This window comes from Astatotilapia calliptera, chromosome 22 (genome assembly GCF_900246225.1).
Source record: "Astatotilapia calliptera chromosome 22, fAstCal1.2, whole genome shotgun sequence".
Taxonomy (NCBI): Eukaryota; Metazoa; Chordata; class Actinopteri; order Cichliformes; family Cichlidae; genus Astatotilapia; species Astatotilapia calliptera.
Genome location: NC_039322.1, coordinates 22,180,507 through 22,203,947, shown reverse-complemented (window position 1 = coordinate 22,203,947; position 23,441 = coordinate 22,180,507). Strand labels below are relative to the sequence as shown.

The following is a 23,441-nucleotide window of genomic DNA, read 5'->3' as shown; positions in this document are numbered from 1 at the left end:
AAGGAAGAAAAGTACAAGGTCTGATTTTTTTTTTTTTTTTTAAAAGGAGATTGGACTGTTGCTGCTCCAGGATTTTCTTTTGCACGCCTTTGATGTTTCACGCGGCCTGCTTGCGGCCTGCCATATGCTGGTGAAACTTCTGACGTGCACGTGTCTATTGTGCCTCCTCAAAAATGCATTTTAGTGAGAGGGGAACATGAAAGTAGAATACTGAAACATTTTCAAGAGGGCGCCACCTTGCACCCGTTTCCTAAAAGCCTAAATTTAGATTCATTTATTAGACAGTGTTGGTGACTTGCCATTATCCATAAGAGTTCCATTTTCCCACGGGGGATTCACAAGATAACGACAGGTGGACAGAAACAGAAGAAAGAGTCGACATGAACTCAACAAGAGGCCGGCTCAGAGCAAATGTCATGTCTTTTTATCAAACGAGTGTCTGTTTTTCCGAAATAACTGCAACCCCTTTTCTACAGGTACATATAAGAGAGAGGATGCTCAGCTGGTGCTGCAGGTTCATCAGATCAGAGGCCCTGTGGAGATCTTTGTCAACAAGTTCAAAATGGACAACTGGTCCCTAGATGGACGTGTAAGTGCAAGGGTCTGGTCCAGAACAACACCTCTTGTTGTACTTGAAAAGATTTTACACAACATACACACACGCATCTACATTGTGAACTATGTCGAGCACACTAACCTTGTCACTCTAGGGAGATGGAGGGCCCACCAAGAGTTTTCTCTTTAATTAAAATGTCAGTTAAATCATTGCCTGGTAATCAGGACTCCACAGACCCACACCACCCCCTTTCACTCTTCTCTCCCATATTATCCTCCGACCTCAGGCACCACTAATACACTCTCTCCCAATTAATTAAAAAAAAGCAGGTCACAGTAAATGTGGTTATGTGGTGCTGTGTTTATTCAAACATGCGTATGTGTCATACGATGCACATCACATGAGTGTGCCCCGGTGCGAATCCTCTGTGTAATCCTCTTGGGTAACAAGCTCACATGTGTGCAGCGGGGCTGAGTGTGCGTATGTTTGTTCTCTGGATCAGAAAAAAAAAAGAAAAAAACCCGTCACATTAAATGTCAGCCACGCGAGTGCCTCTCAGCTCTTTTTGACGTGATATTTCATTTTCTGCGTGCACCAGCTGCTGACACTTTGGTGATACGCTCCTTTGTGAAGCCGGGATGTGACACATTAAGCGTCTGTCTTCCAATCCTTTCTCTCCCCAGGTGTCCTACATCTCTTCTTCCAACTCCTACGTGTACCAGGGAGTTGTCACCGGAAAAGGCTTTGGCCAATTTGGTCTCCAGAGACTGGGTGAGTGAGTGGTCCACTTGGTCACAGAAACCTGTGACCGAGTGATCTCCTGGGAAGATTTTGTTTTTCTTTGGATTTCTATTCGAAAAAAAATGTCACTTGAGATGTATGTAATGTCTCTAAGCTCTTACAGCATACACTGTGGTGGGTTTCACTTATCTGTACAGTGTAAATACTCTTTAGGATCATGTGTCTGTGAAGCTAGCAAGAGGCAAACACAAATGACATCCGTATACACAAACCATACACTCACATTCATAAACAGCTAAACAGAATGTTTCCTTTGACAGTTATTTGTTGACACCTGTAGTCTTTGCCAAGTAGCCTCATATCTGGCAGTTTTCATGTAGCAAATATTATCTGTTCATTGCTGTGCGTCATTCTGTAGTTCCTTCAGCAACTTCAGCTTTGCTGCCAGAGATGTAGAAGTGCTTTTCAAAGAGTTACAGCTGTCCACATACAAGGTGTGATCAGAAGGTTTTGGAAACAAGCCCATAAGATTAAAACATTGAATCAATTAAAACTGATTTAAAGTTAGTATCTGTCCTGAGTGCAGTCTGGATAGCCCCAAGAAAATCATACTGAGCAGGAGATCTGACATTTCCCATCTACCTCCTTTTGCACTGTGAACAAGATTTTTCCACAGAATTAAAATTTTACTTTTAACCTGACCTGGCCTTCATGTGGATGATCATCCCTGGTGATGGGGGTCCATCTCAGCAGTTTTTTGCCAAAGGGTCCACAGTTTGTTTCTAAGCTCAAAGGCAAACCGTCAGTTGAAGAGTGACCAGGAGCATGCTGTTCGATTATTTTTCTTTTAGACATGGGGTTATGCACTGTAAATCTGTCCCCCAGGGTGAGACTGTTATTGTAGAGTTCTACTGAAACGCCCTGAGGCGTCTAGGGGGAGAGCGCTGAGTGGAAACGGCATCAAGTGTGTGCCAACCTGCCATCTCCAGCCAGCGCAGAGCACTTTGAAAACGCAGGAGGTTTTTGGCTACACGTACACAATCTTTGATCACCATCTGCCCCACAAGCCATAATTGCCTCCTGCAACATTGTCCACTCCTTGAAAATGAAACTGAAGGGTCCCTGTTTTGACAGACTGCCGCGCCTCACATAAGCACAAGTGCAAATGGATGGAACAAAACTTCCACTGACAGATCGAAACGTAGCAGTTGCGGTAAAAACAGCCGTGAAAGATATGAACAGAGCTTTAGATCTTCTCATGCACCCAAGAGCTGTTTAATCAAGCTGTAGATGAACTGTGCATTAGTATTTTTTAAGGCACATTTTACACCACGCCTTGTATCCTGTCTCAAATTTGTGATGTATTATGCAACTCATACATGCCTTATGTGTTAAAGGTACAGTGTGTAAAATTTCACCACTAGCTGTCAGCAGATTTCTTACTCAAGTGCAGAATCCTTGCTACAGGGGCCACTTATTAATCCCTAAGGAAATTGGGGATTAAGATCAAGGATTAGGGAAAAACAACTCTGGCCGCCCTTCATCTGTAGAGAGTATATAGTCGGTCAGTCTGCTGTTTACCTGTCAATATGTGCCCAAATCTATTTACCCTGGAGGAAGCTGTAAAACTGTGAAAGGAGTCCGATACAAGTCGATGAGTCAGTCAAGCTCACTTCTGGCGAGTTGTTGAGGACATCCTGAACTTTATTGTCAGTAAGGACTGCTGTTAGCTGACAGTAGTGAAAACTTCTTTGAAGTAGATCTAACATTGTTTAAGTCAATGCAGATAACCTCTCATACGATGTTAAAATGTAATCAAATGGTTTATCAGAGGGAAAGACGGATTTTTAGGACACTCAAGACTGAAACATTAGCTGGAATAATGCTAGCTTATAACAAGCTGTTGTTGTTATTTAGCCGTCTCGTTATCAGCTGTGTGGAGACAGGAGGGTCCCATGTATAATTTGCTAACAAAGATTAATTGCAACAACATCGGGTATAAAAAAGCATGTTTGCACATGTTTTCATCTGTTAGCACCCTGACTTTAGTTTACCAGATGAGGCATGACGTGAGGAAGAAATGAGGGACGAGAGAGAGAGCAGTGTTGGAGGAGGAGAAAGATATAATGAGACAGAGATGATGAAAATATACATTAACAAATTGGACAATGGGCTTGCTCATAGGGGGTCATATAATTGTTGGGTTTTTCGCTGTATCTATTAATGTGCGATCTACTGTACAATATAAAGCACCTTGAGGCGACTGCTGTTGTGATTTGGCGCTATATAAATAAAATTGAATTGAATTGACAAGACCCGATTAAGCAATTTAATTCAGTTCAATTTTATTTATACAGCGCCAAATCACAACAACAGTCGCCTCAAGGCAATTTATATTGTAAGGGGTAGACCCTACAATAATACATACAGAGAAAAACCCAACAATCATTTGATCCCCTATGAGCAAGCACTTTAGCGACAGTGGGAAGCAAAAACTCCCTTTTAACAGGAAGAAACCTCCAGCAGAACCAGGCTCAGGGAGGGGCGGGGCCATCTGCCGTGAGTGGTTGGGGTGAGAGAAGGAAGACGGGATGGCAATGTCCTTCTTGTCCACTGTTTTCAAGATGTTTGGGCAACATCAAAACATCAAAAGCACTTGCTCCTATGGATTTTGAAAGTATTATATCTAACTTTAGGAGAATGCATCAGTGTGTTGGAAGCCATTATGGCTCACTAATCAGTGTATATATTTATAAGTACAATATTATTTTTTCTGTTGAACAATATCCCTAAAATTACATACTGTACCTTTAAACCTGAAGTAACATTGCTTTTGTGTCAGATCCACCTGACATACAATGCTTCAATGCACCAATACATGGCTTTCTTTTATGTCAGAAATTAATGATGCATGTGTCATAAAAAAGAGAGTATATTTAAGGCCCTTTTTTAACTGTATTGCTGTACATTTATTCTTTAATTTTACATCATTCTTCATATTAGTTCTGGTTTAAGAACTAATCCACAAAAAAATGGGAAAAGTTGGGGACGTGAATTTAAAGTTCCTATAACAGAAACCGTACATTGGGCTTAGTGTGATTTCTGAGTGGGTACCTTAAATTGCTTAGTAATCTGATAATAACTTAAATGAAAGATTACTTTTGTCCTAAGCTTCCATCAGCAGTCAGGGACGCTTGATTAAGCATTGTTAATTTCTCACGTACCCGTGATAGGTTTTGCCTCGCTCCGAGTCTCTTTAGCTCACGGTATTCATTAAAGGTCGCTGCGCTATACAGAGAAACGAGTAGAGGAAGAATGAATTGTGACATTGTTATGTTTAAAATAGATCCGCTGTCCTCCAGATTTTTTCTTTTTAATCTGCTCACATGATGTCATATCTCGTATTCACATAAACAGTTAAATCGCAAATGCTGCTGCTGCTTTGGCTGCTTTCGTATTTGCAGAGACATATTTCAGAGGAATTTAGCAGCTTTTGAAAAGCAAAGCCCACGCTGGAGACGCTTCCATATTGGCTGCTAGACAAACTAAAGAAGCCAAAGTGTAGGTACAAAGACGGATCAGATACAAGCAGGAATTTGGAATTGAGCGCGAAGTTACGCCGAGGGTAACATAGATTAAGTGTGTGTGTGTGTACACGGTGAAAGTGGATGTGAAAATCTGCTGTAGTGACAAAGGTGTTTGAACAGCGGGTGCGGTCCACAGATACACACATGCACATCCTGCTACAACAAACTGATTGAGCAAACAGCTCTTAATTAATACCGAGGGTTAGGGCTTATACCAGGGTATTCATGTGTACGCAGGTTTAAGCGTTTATTTTAAAAAAATTTAAAAAGCAGATGCGTGTGTGGGAGGTGGGCTAGACATCTTTGAAATAATCCAACTTAATTTGTCGACATTTTGCGTTTTGTTTTTAACTCGGCGGTGTAACCGCCAGTGCGGTCTGCCTGTGTTTGTGCATCTGTTTGTGTGCGGTGGGGGGTTGATTGGCAAACACCGCACAACCCGCTAATTTAATTCCTTCCTGTTTATCTCTCGTCCTTTATTGGAGTGTTTTTGGCATTCCGTGGCAAACAGGTGGGCTGTCACTCCTCCGCTGTTGCTGTTACAGACACACACCTCCATAAATTAGAGAATGAATCTGAAATGAGTTAATAGCTGTCGGGCTTTGATGTCAGTAATTAAGAGTCATTGTTGGGATAATGAAATTTGACATTCCCAGGGGGCGAAATGAAGCTAAAGTAAAGCAATAAACCAAGAAGAAGAAAAAAAGCCAGTTTATGCTGCTCGGGCTATTATTTATAAATGGAGTCTTCCTGGTAGCCTTCTTCAGTCATCACAAATTCTTTTATGACATTGTTATCCTATTTATTTCCACTTATGGACTGAGGAGGATAATATCACTTTTGTTTATTGGAACTTTTTTTTATGGGACTTAATTGTAGTCATACGCTGAAGTAATGCTCATGTAATGTCTCAACTTCTTGTCTGTCTCTCTTCCAGAGAGTTTAGATCCCAGCAGAGACCAACAAGGCTACAACTTTGCCTCCAACAGCAGTTCAGTGGCAGCAGCCATCCTAGTGCCTTTTATAGCCATGATCATTGCAGGCTTCGCTCTGTACCTCTACAAACACAGGTAAGGCTCGCTACAACTCCAAGCTGATCTTTATTATTTCCCTATTCAAGGAGGAGTGTCCTTGAATAAGACCAGAAAAATGACAAACAACATTTTCTGATAGCTTATTTTATTTGTTGACAGTGCTGAAGAAATGCTTAGTGCGATTACATTTCAGGAAATGAAGCATCCAAGTGGCCGCATCCTATTCAAGTCATTCTCCCTATGTTTATAAAAGCAATATCATTGCATCAGTGATTAGGTTACCCATATTCTGCACGGATTCCTTTTCTTTTTTACTTTGTGAGCCTGCAAGAATATTGAGGCGCACATGCTTTATTGTTCAAAATACACAATACACTGCAGACACAGGGAACAGCAGAGGCATGAAGCAGACCAATATGACACAAGACAAGTGACAAGGGAGAGAAAACAACACATGCATATAAGAGAAGCTGACAGGGAATATGTTTACTTGAAGTTCTTTCCAAGTTGGTGAAGTTTGCTCTTGCTTGAGTATATGCATCCTCCTCCAAAATACATTAACTTCAACTTCACTTTTTTTAATCCACTAAAGGCATATGTTACCCTCAATATGAGAAAATCTGTGATAACAGGAAACCTTCCCTGCAGAGAAAATTTGCTTCGTAACCATGGCACAGCAGATTGTGGATGCTCACAACATTAGGAACATCTGGTGCTAGGAGTGGATAAAGATTATTGTTCATCCACCCCCACCCACACCTCCTTTTGTTTTGTTTTTTTTAGAAGAAGACCCAAAGTTCCCTTCAATGGTTACGTGGGCCATGAGAACACTAACGGGCGAGCCACGTTCGAGAACCCCATGTATGACCGCAACATCCAACCCACTGACATCATGGCCAATGAGACAGAGTTCACAGTCAGCACAGTGTGCACAGCTGTATAGCAACCGCTTCCTCTGAAGGTGAGTACCACACCACCGTTGGGTCACCCTGGCTGCACGATATAAAAATAACTTGGAACTTCAGGCATCCATGATTTCATATTTTTCTCTGAGCGTAGATAACGTGAGTCTGAGATAATCGCACATCTGAGGCGCCACAACTGTTGAAGCAAGACACAGTTTCTCCGAATGTAGTTTCAGACTCAACCTTTTACCTTCGTCCCATAAAGACTTTTCTATGAATAGAAAAAAAACCAGGGATTGGTTTTCCTCCTGCAGTCTTCCCTTTGATCCGCACACCATCATATTAATTGTATAAAAAAAATAAAGTGTAGTTTGTTTATAAAAATAGAATGGTTATTTGGAATCATGGGAAAATGACATTAATGCATATATTTTCTCTGCTCTCTGTCATCTTTATCGTCTCCATTGTTTGTTTCTTTATCCTTTTCTTTTCAACCCACTTCTCTTGTTTCCTGGATTTGAATATATCTCTTTTCCCTCACCCTTCCCCACCATTTTCTACACACTCATCCTCTGTTACATCACCGATTCAGTCCGGGGACGAGAGGTGCACCACGTCCTCGCCTGCGTGCCAGCTGAGGACATCTATAGCTCCTTGAGCAGAGGGCAAGACAAAGATTATTTTATTTGCTGAAATACCTTCAAGAAACATCTCCAGCGGAAAAGGCGCTTACCTGCTGGCGATAAGAAAACAAACAGAAAGAAACCACGTGAAGACAACCACCTGAACACACGACAACAACAACGCGCTTTTCGTAACTTTACGTGGTTTCTTGATCATTCTCCATATTTCGAGGAAAAGCTTCCACCTTAAACTGCAGCCAGCGGGGAGTACGACTGGGAGCAAAGCTGTGATGACTTTTCTCACCGCCTAAACCCAAAGGGAATTTTACCTGTAAACTTTTAAGTCGAGAAATATACCTGTAGCTTACGGAGGCCTCTGTGCAAGCGAACTGTAAGATGGGCAGCGGCGTATTGGCTTGTGTGTGAATCTGAGGGAGACGGTCTGGACTGTTTCGATTCATCTTTCTCGTTTTTTTGTTTTTTGTTTCTCATTAGCTATTTTTATTGTGTTCGCTCTTATATGCTGCTCACCTTATTCTTTGAGTCGCTGGATGCCAGTTTTCTTCCCAGCTGTCCGCTACTGAGGTTCTCGAAAAGTATCATCGGGGACCCCTCAGTTTCTGGAAGAGGATGAATTAAAATTCAGTGAGTTTTTGAAGGCCTTGCTGGAGACACACACACACAGACACACTCGACTTCATCTTTTTTTTTGTAGCAGGAATAAAATTCTGCTTGGCGAGGCAGCTGTGTCCAGTGTAGGGGTTCAAAGGTAGCTTGGGCTGCTGAAATTAAAAAAAAAAAAGCACTTAGTGAGGTTGTAGTGAGAGTTGTACATGCGAGTGTGAGTGCGTATGTTCATGTGCACATCTTGTAGCTGCCCTCATCTGTTCTCACCCTAAAAATCCAACCAAACACGCAATGCTGTCTTATTTTATTTTTTTGTTGCTTTAAGAAGTGAAAGTATTGAGTTTACGAGTTTAGGATTACGCCAACTCAGAGGCTCCGAAAACCAGTAAATTAAACGTCGACAATCTATAAATCCAGTCTCCATCATTTTTCTTTCTTTTCTTTTTGGTTGGTAGCGATCGATCAGATAGATCAAAGGGACCGAAGAGAGACAAATTCACTTCTCAAGCTAACACACTTGAATCAAAGGTTAAGCAAGGGGAAGTACTCTTGACATTTGCTCCAAAAACAGGCTTTTTTTTAACCATGCCGCCACCTCTGCTCTGAGGTCCTTGAGGAGAAGGGACCATGTCGCAACAAACCACAATGTAGCACAGCAAATCTGTATTTAGATTACACTATCTGCTTTTTTTCTTTTCTTTTTTAAAGTTTCTTTTAATCCCGGATCCAGCTTTGCTCGTTTCACTGGATTAAAAGGTGACACAAGTTGCAGCAGTAGCTCCGCTAAACTTTGGCCTTAGGAAAACAAAGATCAAAGTGCGGTCATGTTCTCGCTCTCTGGAAATGTTCAAATGAAGGCGCTGGGGTTTGAAGAATGGATGAAGCGAGAGATGCGTTCCCTCTGGATTGCATTCAGGTCTTTTTCATGCAAGCTCACTTCTGACAGCTCGCTCCCCTTTGGAAAAAAAAAAGAAAAAGAAAAAAATTGCGGAAATGATAAATATGATTTTGGGAGGGGGTTGAAAAAAGTGTTTATGTCTTTGCTGCTAACGCTTCCCCATATCTATGGCAACTGGGGAGTGATATGCAAAAAAAAATTATATTGAAAATGCAACACAGGAGGAAACTGTCATCTAATATAACAGCGGGGCTCTACCTTGGCTGGTGAATGACACGTCTGATGAAAATACGAATGCTTTGTGACCCGTATTAAGTGTGTGTGTGTGTGTGTGAGAGAGAGAGAGAGGGGGGGGGAGATGTTTTCAAAAACACCCTGCTCCACTTCCTGCTCCCGTACCTGTAAATGCTAACCTGCAGCTGCTAGGTGAGGTGAATAGTGTGCGAATTTCACAGGAGCAAATTGGGCCATTACGTCTAATTTGCATTAATTTTAGCTTCATTATCAAACCCATAAGAAAATTCATTTTTACATTCCCAATATCAGGACACGCTCAGATCCTTTTCACTTCTTTAGTTCCTTTTTTGTGTGTGTGAGTGTGTTAAAATCAAAAAAGGAAATTCATCTTATGGATTTTTGTTGCTGCGTTATTCTTATTATTATACATTTCTTTTTTTTAATGAAGTCTTTAAATTTGCCCGTTGTACAGAATTTCCCTCAGAATTCCAGACCTTTTGAAACCAATCACCGTATTGTTTCTTCAATCAGTTTCGCTGTGGGTCGGTAATTGCTTTTACAATTTTATTACTTTTAAAGCTCGCGTTTATCTCGGCCGTACAGATAGAATATTGCCCCGTGCTTGCTCTGGTAGTGAATTGATGGGAGAGGAAACGATTGAATTACCCTGGATATTTCACAGGGAGAGGAGAAGTTGCTCGCGCATTATCTCAAAGGAGCTGCTACTCAGTTCCTATAGTTTTCTGTGGCTGTTGCACGTTGCATTTCATTTGGTTTTTTTTTGTGAAATTGCTCCAAATATGTCAGCAAAGTGGACAGCTTCATTATTAAATCGCAGCTTCTGTTGAGGGCACTTTCAAGCGGTCTTTTCCCCAACTTACACAAAACGATCAAACGAACACGTGTAAATAAGGACGGCGTGTTCACGAACCCCAGAGGAAGCAATTCCGTTTGCCTAGATTTAGACTATAAATCTGGATTAACATAATACAGAAGCAAGCGCTCACACAAATATGATTGTTTTTACTAACAAGGGCTCATTCCCCACAAATTCAAGGATTAAAAAAAAGGGCCAAACACAATTTTCTTTTTTTCTTTTTTTCATGTTCGTACCTCCAGGAAGCACTTTATGTTAATTATAGTGCCTTGTTACCCCCTTATATCATAAATATGCTTTAGACGCAGTGTTCTTATGTTAAGGAATTCCAGTATCTTTCCTAGGATTTTTTTTTCTTTGGGAAGGGGGGTTTCCTCTTGTTATGTCAGATATTAGAAATGTAAGTCTTTTAGGGTTTTCGGTAAAGCCCTTATCCCTGCCTGAGTAACCCACACACACTGAAGAGTCCGCAGGCTTTGTAGATCTGTTTTTAATCTTTGATCTCACTGAAAATCTGAGCTTGTTAGGTTCATGCCAGAGTCACCATCAGTTTGTTTTTTTCCCCCCCAAACGAGCCGTGTGCTCAGTCGTACTGTATTTTGGTGTGCAAGGATTAATGGCCAGGACTTTATGTTGTTGGCTTCGTGCTCGGCTGGGTGTTTGCCCTCTGTTTGCTTTGCGAGTTTAAAAATAAACCAAAGAAAGTTATCCAAATTCAGACGATTTAGAATTAGACATATAGTGATAAAAATTAAGATTTATTATTCTGTCACGTCTTGATGTTGCTTAATTTATTTCTGCTGTTGTTTTTTTATGTCAAGCAAACCATTTTATGGATACATTTCCCTTAATGGTCAGTACATCTATAGAAGTATTTAACCTATCTAGTGTTAGCCCAGAAAGTCCAGTCATATGAAAGTAAAGATCGCAGAGCTCTCAATGAAGCCGTGCTCTAAGAGTCAGAATTAAGTCTTTCTTAATAGCAGCAGGCTACTTCCTGGTTCTCTTTGCATATTTTAAGACACAAACGGCGCTCATTTTCAGTTCATTTTCGTTATCAGCCGGTCACAGCTCTGGGTTCTGTCCTGCTCTCCCATCTCTTCTATAATGAAACACACCACAGCTATGGTCTTTGAGTTTCCTTCAAAAGTTCACAGAGTTTTCCTCGCAGTCAGGGACCCGACCAACGGCTCTCCCTTTCTTCGCGCAGCACAGGACAGCACTGCACATGTATTGAAAGACCGAGCGATCCATCAGTTATGCCGTGTGACACGTTCTGCATCAGCTATCATTTATAATCTCCCGTCTCTCACTGCCACCACATATTGATGGCCAGACAACAAATCTCAACTTCCCCGCTGTGTTTTACAGGCCCATTCCATGCAATTTGCCTTCACTATTCAGCCCATTTCAGCTCTTCTAGTGGACTAAAGCGTGGGGAGAGAGGGAAGGGATGTATTTTGAAAAGCTTTGAAGCTTAAATGAGTTTTATTCTTTCAATGTGAAATGCGAGCAGCGTGGTAGTAGGATCATTCGTGATCAGATCACTGGATTTATTGCTCAAAAACTACTGAATGTATTTCATTTCACTGAGTGCACCAGAATTTATCTATCTATACTGTGTTGAATATCTGTAATCCCACAACTTTTTCTCTGTTTGTGTGCAGTAATGGATAAAAAAAAATAATAAAAAAACCTGTCAGTATGTGTTATCTTTGGACTAAAAACAGAATGTCCAATTTATCTAGAGTATAATATAGCAAAGTATTTACAAAGAGCTGCTTTTTTATTACCAGATATTTTTCTGTTAGTTTTTCCATGGCAACAAACTTATAAAGTCCCATATTTTCATTTTGTTTTCTTTCAACATGTTTTTTTCAAGCCAGTTCTGTAAATCTCTCAACTAGTCTCTATGTGAGACTGAAAAACCCGCAATGCCCAAGCAGGTTCGACATGGCCATTAAAGGCCTCAACGAGAAAAAAAAAAAGACAAAACGGCGAAAGGCAAAGAGCCAGTGTCGGTGTCTCGCTGTACACCAAAAGGATTTACCGGTGACGACGTGGACAAACGTGAGCTTAAGCAGACTGTGCAACGACAGAGCAACTGCAGAGGAAATATCTCTGAGATAAGAGAATATGTTAACAAATAAAAAAAAAACCTTTTTTTGTACAGAGATATATTTTTATGAAAATACATTTGTAATATAAAAAGAAAAAATGGATTGACATATATGTAAATGTTTTTCTTTTTCATTATTGTAGTACAAATGCTAGTGGGGAGTATATGAAAAATCTATATATAAATATAAATATATATATATAAATATATATATAAATATAAATATATACAAAGAAAAATAGAAACAAGGCTTTTTTTTGTATATGTAAAAAAGATTGTATATAAAAGTTTACATACATACTGTACATATGTAAGACCCACCATGGCTTGTCTGCAATATATAAAATGTATTTTATCTGTCTGTATATGATGCTTTGCATTGTGTCTAAGCTTATTCTACTTTCTTGAACTTGAAACTTATTTTGAAGGTTTTGGAATAAAACATAAAACCTACCACTTGGGTGAATTCTTGTGTTTATTGCCTCAAACCCATAATCATTAGTTAATGCATAGTATGATGTATGTATCGTGTATAGCCTTTCTAAGGGGGGAAGAGGCAAGGCCATATATCCAGTGTTCCTGGTGCGTGTTGCAATTGTGGGTCAGAATATCTGATTTGCTCTTTATGGTGTTTTTTTTTTCATGTATGTTACTTTTTTTAATGGAGAGACACAGAATATCAACCAAAAACAAATCACATCACATTAAGTATGTGACACAGATTACAATCAGTTGTTCAAAACAGATACTCCTGGTCTTAACTCATTATGTGTACAAGCATGTCCAAAGATCTTTTTTTTTCCCTATTCCAACCTCTAACCACCAACGAGCTGTCAAAGGATATCAGGGACAAGATTGTAGATCTGGTGGAACAGCCTAAATCTACATGGGAGGAGCTTGTTAGTGATCTGAAACCACCATTGGCAACGCATGTCACTGTAATCTTACAGCGCCCATAAGGTCCCCCTGCTCAACAAGGCACATGTACAGTGGGGCAAAAAAGTATTTAGTCAGCCACCGATTGTGCAAGTTCCCCCACTTAAAATGATGACAGAGGTCAGTAATTTGCACCAGAGGTACACTTCAACTGTGAGAGACAGAATGTGAAAAAAAAATCCATGAATTCACATGGTAGGATTTGTAAAGAATTTATTCGTAAATCAGGGTGGAAAATAAGTATTTGGTCACTTCAAACAAGGAAAATCTCTGGCTCTCACAGACCTGTAACGTCTTCTGTAAGAAGCTTTTCTGTCCCCCACTCGTTACCTGTATGAATGCCACCTGTTTGAACTCATCATCTGTATAAAAGACACCTGTCCACAGCCTCAAACAGTTAGACTCCAAACTCCGCCATGGCCAAGACCAAAGAGCTTTCGAACACACTACAACGGCAGGGAACCAAATCCCGCAGTGCCAGACGTGTTCCGCTGCTGAAGCCAGTGCATGTCCAGGCCCGTCTGAAGTTTGCCAGAGAGCACATGGATGATACAGCAGAGGATTGGGAGAATGTCATGTGGTCAGATGAAACCAAAGTAGAACTTTTTGGTATAAACTCAACTCGTCGTGTTTGGAGGAAGAAGAATACTGAGTTGCATCCCAAGAACACCATACCTACTGTGAAGCATGGGGGTGGAAACATCATGCTATGGGGCTGTTTTTCTGCCAAGGGGACAGGACGACTGATCCGTGTTAAGGACAGAATGAATGGGGCCATGTATCGTGAGATTTTGAGCCAAAACCTCCTTCCATCAGTGAGAACTTTGAAGATGAAACGAGGCTGGGTCTTCCAACATGACAATGATCCAAAACACACCGCCCGGGCAACAAAGGAGTGGCTCCGTAAGAAGCATTTGAAAGTCCTGGAGTGGCCTAGCCAGTCTCCAGACGTCAACCCCATAGAAAATCTGTGGCGGGAGTTGAAAGTCCGTGTTGCTCGGCGACAGCCCCAAAACATCACTGCTCTCGAGAAGATCTGCATGGAGGAATGGGCCAAAATACCAGCTACTGTGTGTGCAAACCTGGTAAAGACCTATAGTAAACGTTTGACCTCTGTTATTGCCAACAAAGGTTATGTTACAAAGTATTGAGTTGTATTTTTGTTATTGACCAAATACTTATTTTCCACCCTGATTTACGAATAAATTCTTCACAAATCCTACCATGTGGATTCATGGATTTTTTTTTCACATTCTGTCTCTCACAGTTGAAGTGTACCTCTGGTGCAAATTACTGACCTCTGTCATCATTTTAAGTGGGGGAACTTGCACAATCGGTGGCTGACTAAATACTTTTTTGCCCCACTGTACAGGCCCTTCTTAAGTTTGGCAGTGAACATCTAAATGATTCAGAGAAGGCTTGGGAGAACGTGCCATGGACAGATGAAACCAAAATCAAGCTTGTTGGAACCAACTCGACCTGTTGTGTTTGAAAGGAGTATAACCACAGAACACCATCACCAAGGTCAAGGGGTGGTTTTCCTGCTGAGGGTACAGGACGACTTCACCAGATTGAGGGGAAAATGGACAGGCTTTCAGTTGCCAAGCAGCAGCCAGGAAACTTTAGGATATAGAGAGTTTGTGTATAAAGGAGTGAACAAAAATCCCTCCTGACATGTGTTCAAACTTGGTGACCAACTTCAAACTCTTATCGTTGAGTTTCATGTTTTGATTTGGGATCAAATATTTATTCCACTCATGCCAATAACCTCAATACTTTTATGTAATGTGTTGATATTCTGTCTCTCTCCATTAAAATGACACTAGCATAAAAATGATCAATTCAGCCATGGATGAAATAATGACTCCCCCCAATATACCAGTAAACATCTTAATGGGCCTTTGCTGGTATACTTGTATGCCTGATGCAACCTGATGTCAAAATAAGCTTGGAATTTATGGCTCCAAGCTTATTTTCTTTCTTTTTTCTTTTTAAAAGAACATTGCAAGCATGCGCACACTTCATGATCTGAGAAAACAAGAAATACACTACACGAAATTGAGTCAGAAGGAGTATTACAATGCATCTTGTGATTTTGGGTGCAGATGTAGACAAAATTGAAAATGCGATGGCTCGTGTTCGCAATATTTTTGCAGCGAGTAAAAATGTTTAAACAAGTCTGGATGAGAAAGTCAGGGAGAGAAGTCAGCTCGAGTTGTATATTATTAATCAGTAATATCTCAACAAGGATGAATTAATATAAACTATCAGGAAACATCTTCACCAATAGGGAGATAATTGATCAATAGATCTAGTGAGGGCATGCACTCTAACTCCCTGGTACCTCAGTTGTGAAGGGGAGTGGTCCTTCCACTAATGAGGACAGTGGCTTTCTCTTTTAGATCCAAACAGAGTTTCAGCTCATACATTCACTGCTCTTACAGCTATCCTCCAGATTAGCTTGCTCATTGAATAATCAATCCAAAAATCCCAATCTTTTATCCAGGTAGATATATTCATACACAGGTGTTTGTTTGTGAAGCAAGTGATGAGGAAAAAGGAAAGGTCCAAAAGTCAGGCAACAGGTCATGCACAATCACAAGGAAGTACAAAAACACACAAGGAGTCTGGGGTCTTGAGTCTCAGTCTGACGAGACAACCTGCCAGCTCATACACTGAAGAGACTGACTGACTACCTCAACACAGGTGTGGCACAAAAATGATGGAAAACTGAACAAAAAAGCTGGAAGGAAAAGGAAAAAGCTAAACGATTTCACATGGAGTGACTAAACTGAAACTCAATCTTAAGGCAAAGGAGAAAAGATGAAGCTTACGAGACAAATCTAACGAGTTGTTGTGAAGGAGTGTGTTTAAACCCAAAATAAAGTAGTCTTTGGTGTCCTAGTCTAATTAAATATGACGTAAGTGACTAAAGCTAGACGAGAAGTAAAAAGTGGATGAAAAGGAAAAGAATCCTGTAATCATCTGGCTGATAAACTTGTGAAACCACCTCTCAAACCTCTTGATGTGGACTCTGTATGTGGGTCCCCTTTGATAATGTTATATTGCCTGAGTTGGGGCATTAAGGCATTGACATCTTGTTTGTCGCTCTATGAGCCAGAGACGTCTGACATTCAGCATTTAATGGAATGCTTTATTAACCCTCTCGAGGCAGGCGTTGTCGATTTGCAACAGTTAAATACTAACAACCTGATTACCCCACATACATATTTTATGAGTTTTTTTTACTCAGAAGTACCACTGCAGGGCTTGGTTGTGCATTAGCAACAAAAAGTTTAATTTGAGTCTGAGAGGGTTAAGCTTCTAAAGTGTGGGTGCCTGTTGCTGAATCACCGCACCGATTAAGAGCAGAAGTGTTTGACACGACAGGATGTGTCACGTACTCATGAGCGTTTGCTTTTTAGAACACCACATGACTGGGAAGTTTTTCCTCTGAGAAACATTTAATTTATCTGTGCAGCACTTATCGGTAAAAAAATGTTACTGTCAAAAATGTCATGTCACTTTCCTTTTGGCTCTCGGAGGAGGCGGACGCACTTTTTCTCCTCTCCTCTCCCTTATCTTCCCTGCTTAGTTCTTATGCCCTTGTCTAGTCTTGTGTTTTTTGTATTACTGTCCCTGGAACACTCTCTCACAGTCTGTTTCTAAAACCTAAAGAGAATTATGGATTTGATCAACTGGTCTCTGAATGCTATTGACACCCTTTTCTCAATGAGAAGTCTGGGCTCGGGAGAGCTCGAGTGCCCTGGAGGGACTTTCCCTGCCGGATACACGATGGAGTGGTGGCAGACATGGAGGATCGTGTGCCTGGCGGGACTGTCGATCGAGGATGCTGAAGATATCAACCTATTCGGAACCATGATAACAGGGTTCTTGCTGATCGGAGCTGGCTTGGCCCTGGCTCATCGGAGAATTAAGAAAGCGGAACCGGCTGTTCAAACCCCCCCAAGGCTGCCCGCTGGGATTGAAACGATGTTTTCAGTTTCAGTTTTCAGTTTTATTTGTCATATGCAAGTTAGCACAGGGTCAACATTGCAATGAAATGTGTTTGACGAGCAGCAGTCACTCAGCAGCATGGTACAGTAGAAGAAAATATAATAAAATAAATAAAATAAAGTAATAAAAAAAATAGAAAAATACTAAGGAGCAAAATATTAGAGAGACGTGGTAAAAGAGAAAAGATGACTAAATATATATGTATCTATAAATATAAATATATGTACATTAGTGATTAAATAAGAAAATCTTGAAAAGAAATGTGATGGGAGGGCAGATGGGATATTGCACAGGAATGAGCAGCAGAAAATTACAGTATTGCACTTTTTAAATATAAATATCAATGACAATAAACTGGAGTGACCAGTGCAGATTAAACAGAGTACTTGTGAAGCTGCAGGTAGCTTCTGAGTGCTGTGCTGTGTGTGTTTAAGTGTTGTGGTTGAGGTGTCATATGGCTTGGTGGTAAAAACTGTTTTTGAGTCCGAGCAGACAGACTCCTGTAACGTCTGCCAGATGGTAACAAGGAGAAGAGCTGATGTGCTGGGTGGCTGTGGTCCTTGATGATGCTGTGTGCTTTACGGATTCATCGCTGGAGATAAATGTCCTAAATGGCAGGAAGCCTCGTGCCAGTGATGTGCTCTGCTGCCTTCACAACCCTCTGTAGTGATTTACGGCAGCTTGCCGAGCAGCTTCCGTACCAAACTGTGATGCAGCTCGTCAGCAAGCTCTCAATTGCACACCTGTAAAAATTTGAGGTGATGTTGGCGTTCATGCCAAACTTCCTCAGCCTCCTCAGGAAATAAAGCCGCTGGCGAGCTTTCCTGATAGCAGTGTCTGTGTGAAGGGTCCAGGAGAAGTCCTCTGTGATGTTGACTCCAAGGAATTTGAAGCTGCTCACCCTTTCGATCTTGACACCGTTGATATGGATGGGCTGGTGTTCTCTGACTGGTCGTTTCCGGTAGTCCACTATCATCTCTCTAGTTTTGCTGATGTTGAGAGTCAGGTTATTTTCCAGACACCACTCGTACAGTGCCATCACCTCCTCTCTATAGGCCGTCTCATCATTGCCTGTGATGAGGCCTATGATGGTTGTGTCATCCGCAAACTTGATGATGATGTTGGACTCGTGTTTAGCAACACAGTTGGGACGAGCGAGGCGTGACTTCTCAGAAAGGGCTCACTGAGTGCAGCATGGTTAAGAGCTTGGAGGCGCCTACGGCAGCAGTGAATACTCGGAATAAGACCTCTGAGCGTACATTGGATTACATCAAGGAAAAGTCCACTCAGAACAACACCTCTGAACGGAAGTTGGATTACATCTTGGAACAGCTGACTGCGGTCGTGAGGTCTCAGAATCTGCTCTTTGAGCAAAAGAATGACAAGACCACGGAACTGAAGGTTAATAACATCATGGAGAAACTCGCGGCTATCCAACGGGAGATTGAGAGGCCAGTGTCGGAGTGTTAAAGAACAGCTTGAAATTCTCATGAGTTGCTGCAAAAGAAAAATTACCATCATAATCCGGCTACCCCTTCAGCGCCAGCTGTGGGCTCAAGGCTGGAGTCGAACAAAAACTCCCTGATAACGACTGTGTTGAGTCTGTTCCTTCCCATTCCAAGCATAGGCCACCTGGGTTGGCTGGTGACTGTTTACTTAGCCTGGCAGGGCGAAGGACACTGTCTCAGCTGAACTATGGACACACATACATATACTGATAAGCACTCACTGACGCATCACCCTCCCTACCTCGGATCCAACGCCACCTCCAACGCTTACCTCCCCTCTGATGTGGACATCGGGTCAGTTGGAGGCGCAGTCGAAGATTGCAGCGGTCCCAGATCAGATGTACACACTGGAACTCTTTCCCATGTTGCTTGTCTGTGTTTATTGTGCTATGGTGCGTTGATATCTGTGCATTCCTGTATTATCCTTTTGTGTTACACATTTCGATGTTTTTTTCCTCGCTACCTAGCCTGACCTGTCTCCCCAATGTGATGTTTGTGTATTGTATGTACGGTCGGCAAGGTCTGTCATCTTGGTTGTGGGCAAAAGACCTGCAACTGACAAATAAAGGCTATCTCATCTCATCATATTTGCATCACTTACAGCAGTGACACTTTGTGTGACTCTTCTTTTAATAGCATTATAGTTACACATATTATGTGTATCTATAATACACATAGTACAGTATGACTATATTATGTGTATAGACATACTGTATTATGGCCCATGAAGACTCCATAGGGCTTATATTGCATGCCGAAGGCAATATTTTATCTTTTATTTCCAAACAGAAAGGTATACAAACCCAATTTAAAAAAAATGGCCCTGTGTAAAAATTAAATTTAAAAATGTAGTGAGCTGCACTGCATTTGCTTCTTAACTTATTCACAGAACAGAAAATATATCGAATGTTTCAACTGAAATTTTTTTTATAGTTTTAAGAAAACATAAGGTGGTTCTGCATGTTCTCCACACTAAACACAGACCATGAGCACTCAGTTCAAAAGCCTGCATCTCTGAGAGTATGGGGTGGACCCGTGATTATGGCAGTGACTGCCTCCACATCTGAAAAGCCCCATTAACAGTGAAAAGTATATACAAGCTTTTGAGCAGTGTCCTCCCATGGAGATGATACTTTTTCAGGGAAGTTCTTGCATGCACAATCTGGAGCTGAACACTCTTAAAACTGTAGAGATGACAGTGGACTTCAGGAGACATCCCTCAACTCTGCTGATGAGCTGGAATCCTAACATAAGAATAGCACAACATTCCTCTCCCAGAAGTCCAGCAGCCGCTCTCCTCAGTTCCCAGACATTTAAAAAAAAAAAGAAAAAGAAAAAAAGATTCGATGCAGTTGTACATGGCTCTGTCCTATATAGCAAATTCAAAATAAGATAATATTTTTTCTTAAAATTCTACATTTTCTCAGCTTAGACATTTTGATTTGTTTACTGTGTTCTGCTGTGGATAAAATATGCATTTATGAGATTTGCATATTCTTGTATTCCTTTGTTATTTACATTCTATGGACAGTTCTTTTGGATCTGGGGTTGTATTTCAGTCTCCATAAAAAGGAAGATTTGGGGGTGTGTGGATGATCAGAAATGCACATATTCAATTCAGTTCAGTTTTATTTATACAGCGCCAAATCACAGCAACAGCTGCCTCAAGGTGCTTTATACTGTAAGGTAAAGACTTTACAATAATACAAAGAAAACAAAGGAAGACTTGAGGGTGGAGTGCATCTAAGGTTGCAATAATACGTGATGTGCAAGTGAAACTTCACAACTTGCTCTCCTACTTTCACAGATAATTTGAGACATCATATAAGCTCTTGTAAAGTCAGCGACCAGGTTATCATCCCCTTGGATAATAACTTTCAACCAGCCGGCTGATTGTAAATGTGCTTTAGTTTTTATAGACAGATGCTGACACAGCCAAAAACTCCATCCCTCAGGCCTGCGTGTCACTCTTAGCATGTTATGATGCAGTGGCTGGCCACTAGCTTTAATTACAATATATTTATATCACAGAAAGGTGTCGACGCCTTGCGATCATGATCACGATGATCACAAGAGAAATCTGGGAAAGCAAAATATCATCAGATTTCTCAAGGCACTGTGAAGCAAAGTCCAAAAGTGCTTGCAATAATTTCACGAGGACAGTAACACACTGTATGCATTATTGCATTAATGGTACGGAAGTTAAACTGACTTTTATTAGTAGCAAGGTCATTCCTCTCGATTTAATGGATCTGCTACCTCATTTCTCATTCTCCAAATGCATCTCTTTATGAATACAAAGGATCCAAAAGGACAAGTGGCCACTAGAACCTGAACTGTAACACATTTGCTTTGACTCCGAGTGCATCAGTTAGCCCTATACAGACAGGAAGAATGATCTAGGTCTTACCTGCCTGTCTTCAAAAATCCCAAGGGGCTGGCTTCCACTCTCAGCCAATCCCCTCTTCTGAAGGAAAACCACATATCCTGCAGTACTAACACAGCCAAGTGATTGTGGTGAAAAGATTTACAGAGAGCAGGGAAGAAGCGCTGATCCGTGTGCAGATAAACAAAAGAAATAAGGGAAACGCTAAGTTTGCGCTGTGGGAAAATTTCTGTTAGTGCTCAAGTAGTGTGGAAAGGTCTTCACTCATACTTGTGTGGGATTTGAGTAGGTGTGCTGCTGCCTCATTCACTTCGGGGCTGACCGGTGGCAGACGGTGATTGAAGTGGAATGACTGATCGTTTGATTTTTAGAAATACCTGAGGAGCTGAACAAAGCAGCCTTTCCAGCAGCCTTTGGGTTTGGTGTTGTTGTGTTTATTCAACCGGCTTCCCACAAAGGCAGATGGCTCGGAGCTTTTCCAGCACAGAGTGTGTAGTTGATTGCATTTTCTCCACCACTCTCTGACGTGTCTTTCGACATACAATACCTACTCTTCTTACTCACAACCGTCACTAGAACGCCGCGGCACGTCTCCATAAAGCCTCTCAGTTTAAGATGGGGGGGGGGGGGGGGGGGGGGGGGAGACAGAAAATAACACAAAACTACAGAATTTCAGGTTTACTTTTTTTAAACTTTTAAATATCTCTTTGCTCGAATGTCATGTAACCACAAAAGACCAGAGTCTCTCTGTAGTTTTTCATACTGGACTCAATCTGTCATCTACATTTAGACACCAGCGCCAGAAGAGCAAAGAGAGAGACGTGTAATCACAGTTTAAAGGCAGCGGGGAAATCAAGTGCTTAGCTCTGTTGATGTGGCTTCAGTCACGCGAGAATACTGTAAACACATTAAATCAGAGGTGTCAAACATAAGACCCGGGGGCCAGAATTGGCCATGCAAAGACTCCAATCTGGCCCAGTAGACTGCTTTGGAATATAAGAAGGAAGGCTTAAATTTTGGTCTTTTAATTGTATTTGAATAAGGTTTGCAGATCCTTCTGATTGATAAAGAACTCCGCCATGGCCAATCAAACTTCACTATCATTCTCAGGGAGTAAATGTGTAGGTTAAACTTTTTTAAAGAGGACTTTTACTGGTCCGGCCCACTTAGGGTCAAAGTATGCGTCCCATTATGTAAAATGAAGTTAACATCCCTGCATTAAACTGTCTCTTAGTAAGTTACTATATAAAAATTGTAAAATCAGATGCAGCATGAATCAAAGCACCAACAGAGAAAGAGAATAGGAAAGCAATTTTGGTTCATTTTGAACATTTGTTGGGGAAATCAAGCTGAAAGCTAAATATACCGGCACGTCTAAAACAGAATAGAAATACAAAGTTCCCTTTTTTTTCTTTTCTTTTTACTCAAGCAGAATAAGAAAACAAGGACATGTATAAACTTACTCATGGAACCAAAAGAAAAAGATTTCCCCTCTGCTCAGCTTCACCATTGAAGTATTGGACAGAGAGGAAACCCCACCGTGTGTCTTCACTTTGCTTTACAGATTTATGTATGAGCGTGCTGTGTACACGCTTAAAAAAACATGTAGTGTGTCATAAAAAATGCATAGACGAACATGAGTACTTGGAGGAGGGAAAACAATATTTTACAACGTGGTTATTAAAATAAAGTCAAGAACTCAAAAGTCACAGTCTCAAGAGCATAGAGGACATTACCAGAGACAACCAGTGCCTTTAGGAGAACTGGACACCGCCGTAGAAGGCCCTTAACCCATCAGCAGGATCAGCATCTGTGCCTTTATCAAGGAGGAACAGGATTAGCACTGCCCACTAGGTGTTGGGATGAAATGCTGCACTGTCAGAGCCTAAGATGGTGCAGTGGGTCCTGGGTTCCTCCTGGTGCACAATAATGCCTGACCACATATGAGTACACAGGCAGTTCCCGGAGGATGAAATAATCGATACCACTGTCTGTCCCCCACGTTTGCCTGACCTAAATCCAATAGAACACCTCTGGGACATTATGCTTCGCTTCATCTGACACTGCCAGGTTGCACCTCAGACTGTCCAAGAGCTCAGTGATCCCCAAGGATCCCCCATCTCATTAGGAACATGCCCTGATATTGACAGGTAAGCATGTGTACAGGCATGTGGGAGCCATACAGACTAAGTTCATTTTGAGTTGCTACAATGAAATTTCTGAAAAATGGACTAGCTGCCCCATCATTTTTTCACTTTGATTTTTAGGGTGTCTTTGAGTTGATCTGTCTTTAGGTTGATAATTTGCATTTCCATCAAAAGAAACACAGTAGTTTGAGATCTGATGTGCTGTCAAGTGTTATTTTTATCAGTCTATAGCAGTGTATATGA

At 41.2% G+C, this 23,441-nt stretch overlaps 1 protein-coding gene across 2 annotated transcripts in view; it reads left to right on the top strand.

Annotated features, from left to right (window-relative positions):
• Positions 1-12,274, top strand: part of csmd2 (CUB and Sushi multiple domains 2) — a 271,925-nt gene extending 259,651 nt beyond the window's left edge. For both annotated transcript variants that reach the window (XM_026155795.1, XM_026155797.1), the window contains exons 68-72: positions 477-589; positions 1,240-1,327; positions 5,822-5,954; positions 6,702-6,879; positions 7,416-12,274. In XM_026155795.1, the coding sequence (XP_026011580.1) occupies positions 477-589; positions 1,240-1,327; positions 5,822-5,954; positions 6,702-6,861 (494 nt within the window). In that variant the 3' untranslated portion in view covers positions 6,862-6,879; positions 7,416-12,274. The remainder of the gene's footprint in view (positions 1-476; positions 590-1,239; positions 1,328-5,821; positions 5,955-6,701; positions 6,880-7,415) is intronic.
• The last annotated feature ends 11,167 nt before the right edge of the window (positions 12,275-23,441 follow it).